Raw genomic sequence first — 8,191 nt, 5'->3', positions numbered from 1 at the left:
CACTGCAACCTCTGCCTCCCGAGTTCAAGCTGTTCTCCTGCCTCAGCCTCCTGAGTAGCTGGGACTACAGGCATGCGCCACCACACCCATCTAATTTTTGTATTTTTAGTAGAGACGGGGGTTTCACCATGTTGGCCAGGATGGTCTTGATCTCTTGACCTAGTGATCCGTCTGCCTCAGCCTCCCAAAGTGCTGGGATTACAGATGTGAGCCACTGCGCCCGGCCTTATCATGTTTTTAGTGGTCATTATTTTTGTGTCCTGTTTAATCTTTGTCTACTTCATATGAAGACAGTCTTCTATGGTTTCTTCTAGAAAGTTTTATAATTCTATCATTTACATTTTGGCCTATGACGTATCTGGAATTGATTTCTGTCTATCATGTAAGGGTAGGGTCCCAGGTTCATTGTTTTCTATGTAGATTTTTAGTTGCCCCAGCACCATTTACTAAAAAGATTGTCCTTTCCCCACTGCACTGCTGTGCACCTTTGTTGCGAATCAGGTGACCACGTATGTGTGAGTTTTTCTATTCTCTTTTTTGGTATCTATATGTCTGTCTGTATTAGTTCATTCTCACATTGCTATAAAGAAATACTTGAGACTGGATAATTTATAAGGAGGTTTAATTGGCTCATGGTTCTGCAGGCTGTACAAGAAGCACAGTGACTTCCGCTTCTGGGTGGGCCTCAGGAAGCTTCCAATCATGGCAGAAGGCAAAGGGGAAGCAGGCATCTCACATGGCAGGAGCAGGAGTGAGAGAGAGAATGCAGGGAGGTGTCACACACTTTACAATGGCCAGATCTCACGAGAACTCACTCACTATCATGAGAAGAACACCAAGAGGATGGTGCCGAACTATGAGGAATCCACCCCCATGATCCACTCGTTTCCCACCAGGCTCCACCTCCAACTCTGGGGATTAAAATTCGACATGAGATTTGGGCAGGGACACATATCCAAACTATACCACTGGCTTTGTGCCAATTCCACACAGTTTTAATTACTGTAGCTTTTATGACAGTTCTTGATATCTGGTAGGGTGAGTTCTCTGTGTTCTTCCAGATTGTCTTAGCTATTCTTTTTTTTTTTCTTGTGAGACAGTCTCGTTCTGTCATCCAGGCTGGAGTGCAGTGGCACAATCTTGGCTCACTGCAACCGCCACCTCCCAGGTTCAAGTCATTCTGATGCCTCAGCCTTCTGAGTAGCTGGGATTACATGCGTGTGCCACCATATCCAGCTAATGTTTGTATTCTTACCAGAAACGGGGTTTCACCATGTTGGCCAGGCTGGTCTTGAACTCTTGGTCTCAGGTAATCCTCCTGCCTCAGCTTCCCAAAGTGCTGGGATTAGAGGCATGAGCCACTGCACCCAGCCTTGTCTTGGCTATTCTTGACCCTTTGTATTTCCATATACATTTTAGAATCAGCTTGTCACCGGGCGCGGTGGTTCATGCCTGTAATTCCAGCACTTGGGGAGGCTGAGGTGGGCAGATCACCAGGTCAGGAGATCGAGACCATCCTGGCTAACATGGTGAAACCCTGTATCTACTAAAAATGCAAAAAATTAGCCTGGCATGGTGGCAGGCACTGTAGTCCCAGCTACTCGGGAGGCTGAGGCAGGAGAATCGCGTGAACCCAGGAGGTGGAGGTTGCAGTGAGCCAAGATTGCACCACTGCAGTCCAGCCTGGGTGACAGAGCAAGACTCCGTCTCAAAAAAAAAAAAAAATTTCTGCCAAAAAACCTGCTGGAATTTCAACTGACTGAGTAGAATTTATAATCCATGGGAGGTATTATTTAATTTGGCTCAGCGATGTTTTGCACTTTTTGTTCGGGTTATAGTGGTTCATGGTGGTGGATAAATGTACAGTTGATTTTAATATATTGACCTGGTATCCGGTGACCTTGCCAAATTCATTTGTTAATTCTAATAGTTACCTGTGGCTTCTTTTGGATTTTTTTACATATATAATCATATCATCTGAAAATAATAAGTTTTATTTCTTTCTGTCTGATTTTTATATCTTTCATTTTTTTTTCTTCCCTTATTGCATTAGTTGGATGCTCCAGCTCATTAAATAGAAGTGGTGACTATGGGAGTCCGGGTTCTGCTCTGGATTTCCTGTGGATGCACCCCCTCAAGTAGACTTGCCCCATGTCCCTTCAAACCCCCATTGTCCCCTCTAGATCACTGAGTCCCATGGGAGCCAAAATTCCCCGTCCAAATGACTTTGAGCCCACCTTCAACCTGTATGTGCCTCTTGCCAGAGTCTGTCCTGCTCAGGGCAGATGAGGCCACTGTTACACAACCCCTGGGCCTGATGGATGGTCACAGGGTGTAGATGGAGCTTGGATGTGCAGTTGGGGAATCCACATGCCTGCAGGACAGAGCTGGGGGTGGGCTGGGAGCTGCGGCCAGAGGCAGGCTCTTCCTTAGCCACCCAATTATGAGTAGAACTCCGAAATGTGTCTGAATTCAAACTAGGACTTTTAAATTGTTATAAAGGTATTGAGATAGGAGGATATATGTATTTTGAGATGGAGTCTTGCTCTGTCGCCCAGGCTAGAGTACAGTGGTGCGATCTCGGCTCACTGCAACCTCTGCCTCCTGGGTTCACTCCATTCTCCTGCCTCAGCCTCCCGAGTAGCTGGGACTACAGGCGTGCACCACCATGCCTGGCTAATTTTTGTGTTTTTAGTGGAGATGGGGTTTTACTATGTTGTTCAGGCTGGTCTTGAACTCCTGGCCTCAGGTGATCTGCCGTGTCGGCCTCCCAAAGTGCTGGGATTACAGGTGTGAGCCACCATGCCCGGCCAAATGTTTTATTTAACAATTTTTACATGATACTATAATTTAAAAATATTTAGACATATGGTATGTGGACCTCCATTTAAACTGTTTCCCTGGATCTCATAAAGGTGAGGGGCATGTCTGTTGGTCTGTTAGTGACTGTGACATTTGGATTTTTAATTTTACTTTGAGTCTTAAATACTTGATTCAGAAATTTCTGGAACTCCAGTGATTGGTTAGCACATGGTACTTATGCAGAAGTGTCTGATGTTCACATTGAGTAGAAACTAGAAAATTACCCCAAACTGCAGGAAAGTCATTACTTCCTTATGCATGTAAAACCATTTGGTATAAGTGATAAAACTGCAGGCAATAACAAAAAATCTAGAGTGCCCTGGATATCTGGGTTAAAGCTCTGTTCTGTATTCAATGAAACTACATTTCAAATTTTTCATATAGTGAGATCAAGTGAAGTCTCTGGTAATTTCTGTGACTCCTTGGTATAGAAGTTTTATAGGCTCCTAGTTTAAAAATTATTTGAGAGTTGGAAAGTTTATAAGTTCCAAAAATACTTGGAAAAACTTAGGCATAACCTAAGGATACTTGAACTTTTTGTTGAGAGGATTTATCATCTTGAATAACATCACGACAAGGCTAGGAGTGAAGATACTGGAGATGGAATTTACGAAGAGGGATTTAGAAGGATGGCACCAATTACAAAATCCCTGAGCCCATTAAGGAGAGAGCAGTGCAGCCAGCTACAATCTTTTCCTGCATTAGAATCCATATAACGAAAGACTCCACATATCATTAGCTGCAGCAAGGCAGAAGCTTGTTTCTCTGTCTCAACAGTTCCGAGTATAAGCAGTCCAGGGCTGACATGGATGGGGTCTGCTTGATGATGGGACCTCAACTCCCTCTGCCATTGCTTGAGTTGCCTTCATCTGCTCCTCACCTTTTACTTGAGCCCCACATGCCAGCCTGGGAGAAGGGACAGAAGTGGGGCAGCAGAGGGTACACCTTTTCCCTTAAAGGCACAGTTCAGAAGTGGCACACATCACTTCTCATGTGTCATTGATCAGATAGTATTCTAGGTGCAAGGGAGGCCGGGAAAGTTACCTATTTTGGGAAGCCACGTGCTCAGCAAAAATTTGAGTGTTCTGTTACTAAAAGGAGAGGGAGAAATGGACATGGGAGGACAACTGTTGTTATCTGCCTCACTGTCATTATCTGCCTCACCTCCCCAACTGAGGTTCTTCAAAAGGCTCCTGGCAGTGTCAGTCACTTGGAGATCTCCTGGGGAAAGGGCTGAGATGAATGTATAGTACCTGCTGGTATAAAAGTTGGCTGGTGCCTACTTTATAGTGAATAAAGTACATTGAGAACTGCAGAGTGCTTTTTAAAAATTTTTTATTTTGCCCAGGAATGGACAAAAACTTACCACAGTAGGATATTAATGATGCCCTTCTAGCCAAACGCAGTGACTTTTCCCCAGGCCTCATCCTATTATGACTGGATACTGGACTTTTCTTTCTCCTTCTCTTTTTTCTTTTCTCTTTTTTTTTTTTTTTCTGAGATAGGGTCTCACTTTGTCGCTCAGGCTGGAGTGTAGCGGCGTGACCTCGGCTCACTGTAACCTCTGCCTCCCAGGTTCAAATGATTCTCCTGTCTCAGCCTCCTGAGTAGCTGGGATTACAGGTACCTGCCACCACGCCCGGCTAATTTTTGAATTTTTAGTAGAGATGGGGTTTCACCATGTTGGCCAAGCTTGTCTCGAACTCCTGACCTCAAATGATCCACCCACCTTGGCCTCCCAAAGTGCTGGGATTACAGGCGTGAGCCACTGTGCCTGGTCAAGAACTGCAGAGTGCTTTTAAATTGTGAGCGGTAAAACCACATCACAAATGTCCTGATAGAAAAGGGTTGCTATACAGGGGCTACTCTTAAAAGTCTTAAGGTAGTTGCTGCTTCCCGCTTGAATGGATAGAAGAGCTACGGACAGGTGTGCAAAAATGTTTCTGACTTTACACATTATTTACAAAGTGTTCTAGCTTTGTCAGTTCTTCTCTCTTTTCAGAAATTGGCTAAACTTCTGCTCTGTGGCACTGAGTTGGTGACAAATATCCAGGTGGCTATAGATATCAGAGAGATTCACAGGAGAGTCGAAGAAGAGGAGATAAAGCGTCAGAGGTAAGGACCACACCACTCTGTACCTGGTGGACGTGAAGGTAATCTCCTCCATGGGCCCGCAGTTCTCCTGAGTCGTTGGAGGGTGACCTTGTCCACCTTAGGCAATTCCCTTCCTGCCCTTATAAGTTCTCCCTCCCTCCCTCCTCTTCTCTCTCTCTCTCTTTTTTTTTTTTTTTTTTTTTTGTCATTTTTGAGACGGAGGTTCGCTCTTGTTACCCAGGCTGGAGTGCAGTGGGCGTGATCTCAGCTCACCGCAACCTCCACCTTCTGGGTTCAAGCGATTCTCCTGCCTCAGCCTCCTGAGTAGCTGGGATTACAGGCATGCACCACCATGCCAGGCTAATTTTGTATTTTTAGTAGAGACAGGTTTCACCATGTTGGCCAGGCTGGTCTCAAACTACTGACCTCAGGTGATCCACCCGCCTTGGCCTCCCACAGTGTTGGAATTACAGGCGTGAGCAACCACACCTAGCTATCTCTTCTCTCTTTTCTTTCCTCCCTTCCTCAAGCACTACACTACTGATACGTGCCAAGCTGTGTGTATACAAAAGGAGTGAAACATGGCCTCTGTTTGTGGTATTCACAATCTAGTCAAGAGACACATGGAAACACCCACAATTTGTGGTAAAATAGATAATGTGTAAAGGGTTGTAGTAACACACACAAGGAGACCTTTAATTCTATCTGCAGAGATTAGAGAAAACTTCCCAGGCAAGGTGACACTGAGTTGGGCTGTGAGGGATGAATAGGAGTTTGAGGAGTTGAAGAGGAGGCATTTTAGGCAGAGGGAACCCTTGAGCAGAGGTGTGAGATCCCATGATATGCTTGGGAATGGCATGATAGTGAAGGATGTGTGCGGGTGGTAGAAGAAAAGAGGCTAAGAAGGTCAACTGGGCAGTCCTGGGTTTCAATTGGTGAGAACGACCAGACCCAGGAGCACCTCAGTGTTATGTGTAAAGGTGGCAGCATTATTAAAGAATATGAAGGGCTCCATGTCTAGAAGGATGGAGGGTCACAGGGATAATAGGAACCTGTGTCAGGTCCTCAGCTCCAGTCCTCAGGAGGCAGGCTGCCCTGCATGCCCATATCCCAGGTCTCAGGCTGTCCAGCAGGGAGGCATAGCAGCTTAGAAGAATTAAACTTCTTTGGTTTGCACACAGAAGTAGATGGATTGCAGGTCCTCATTTAAACTTTGGATTGTTCTTCAATTAATTTCTTAAACAATTAGAAGAGCAACCACTTGGCCAGGCGTGGGGTGGCCCACGCATGTAATCGCAGCACTTTGGGAGGCCAAGGTGGGTGGATCGCTTGAGGTCAGGAGTTCGAGACCAGCTTGGCCAACATGGTGAACCTCCATCTCTACTAAAAATACAAAAAATTAGCTGAGTGTGGTGGCATGTGCACACCTGTAGTCCCAGTACTCAGGAGGCTGAGGCAGGAGCCTCACTTGAGCCCAGGAGGCGGACGTTGTAGTGAGCCGAGAGTGTGCCACTGGACTCCAGCCTAGGCAATGGGAGTGAAACCCTGTCTTTAAAAAGAAAGAAAGAAAGCAACCACTTGACCATTTTGGCTCATCATATACATACAGGGGACGATTTTAACAATATTTTTAGTTGTTCAGCATAAGTAGTTCCCTTGTTAGCAACGTTAGCAGCTCCACCAGTAAAGGTGGTTGACTTTTATTCTCGAAACTTCCCACTGCCTGTATGGGCTGTACCAGGAATAGAGTTGGCAGATTCCCAGCAGGGTTGGCTTGTGAAAGGCAGGGAAGGTCATGCAAGGAGTTAGGCCTCATCCTCTAGCCACAGAGGAACCCTGAAGGTCTCAGGTGGCAGGTTACAAGGTTAGTGTGCTGTGGAAAGGTGACCTGACAGCTCTTTCTCATTTCTTGAAATAAAAAAGTTGATTAAATTTAAAAGGTGTCCTAGCTTGGAAGGTGGGGTGGGTGTGGGATGGGACAGGGAGAGAGGATTGCAGGATGTTTAAGCTGTGACTTCGGTTCCTCAGGTAGTTTGTTTGGAGATGCTGTCATAGGATTAGTCTGTTACAAGGAGCAGAGAGTCTCTGGGAGATATCCTAGCCACTGTTTCCAGAGGGGCCCCAGCTCAGCTGTCGTGCCTTCCTGCCACCTTGCCCCAGCCTTGGTGTGCTCTGTCACAGAGATTTTTTGGAATTTATGGAAAGGCTCTCCCTATTTTCCATTCCTCGTGGTGGAGTTTCCGTGTTTGTACATTCCACTAGTCATTTATTGGTAACTTGGGAGAGGAGTAGCCAGACAATTGAGGTCATGTTGCTAATAAAAAATTGATAATTTAAGTACCATGTGTTAAGTGACTCCCACGCTGAGCACCTGTGCTGTGTGCATCATTGTATTTCATCCTGACAACAGCCAGTCACGTGAAGGTAGATACTTTTCATCCACTCCATTTTACAGAAGAGAAAAAGTGAGGCTTGAAGAGGTTATGCAGCTTGTCTAAAAGGTTGACAGTCAGTTAGGAGCCAAGTCAGGACTTGAACATAAGCTCGTGACTCCAGAGACCCAGTTGTGTTTAACTGTTGTGTGTTATCATCTTACTCAGAAGCCGGTGACCAGTTGATCTTGGTGTGTGTGTGTGCGTGTGTATGTGTGTATGTGTAGCCTTAATGTTGATCTGTTTTTGCTATGTGTCATTTTCTTTACTTAGCTTAAGTTACTTGTAGTCAAGCATTAAACAAAAAGATTTCTCAGCATTGAGTTTGATTTTGGGTGGGTGTGTTTGGGCAGTGCCCAGTACCTGAGTTTTATATTCTAGAGATTCTAGAGAACACACCTGCTCTATTGGAAGGCAGCATCTGGAGCTGGGCTGGCATGGCTGGCATATTTGTATTTGCAGGATTGAGAAGCTGGAGAATGAAGTTAAGACCAGCCAGGACAAATTTGACGAAATCACCTCAAAGTGGGAAGAGGGCAAGCAGAAGAGAATTCCCCAAGAGCTGTGGGAAATGCTCAATACCCAACAGCTGCACTGTGCTGGCCTCTTAGAAGATAAGAACAAGCTCATCAGCGAGTTACAGCAGGCAAGAGGCGCGGGCCCTCCAGCCCAGCCACTGGGGATCTGCCTGGGATTTAGCTGGGTTATTGGTTTGCTTTTCCTGAATGGAAAAATATAGAAACCTTTTACTTCATTATTTAGAATCCTGTACAACTCATGTTATAAACTTTTTCTTTTCTTTT

At 45.5% G+C, this 8,191-nt stretch overlaps 1 protein-coding gene across 1 annotated transcript in view; it reads left to right on the top strand.

The window, feature by feature from the left end:
• Positions 1–8,191, top strand: part of DRC1 (dynein regulatory complex subunit 1) — a 59,922-nt gene that overhangs the window by 19,659 nt on the left and 32,072 nt on the right. Inside the window, exons 3-4 of the mRNA XM_011972736.1 lie at positions 4,865–4,977; positions 7,851–8,034. Coding sequence (XP_011828126.1) covers positions 4,865–4,977; positions 7,851–8,034 — 297 coding nt within the window. The remainder of the gene's footprint in view (positions 1–4,864; positions 4,978–7,850; positions 8,035–8,191) is intronic.

Source organism: Mandrillus leucophaeus, unplaced genomic scaffold (genome assembly GCF_000951045.1).
Source record: "Mandrillus leucophaeus isolate KB7577 unplaced genomic scaffold, Mleu.le_1.0 Scaffold13, whole genome shotgun sequence".
NCBI lineage: Eukaryota > Metazoa > Chordata > Mammalia > Primates > Cercopithecidae > Mandrillus > Mandrillus leucophaeus.
This window is presented reverse-complemented; position numbering and strand designations above follow the sequence as displayed.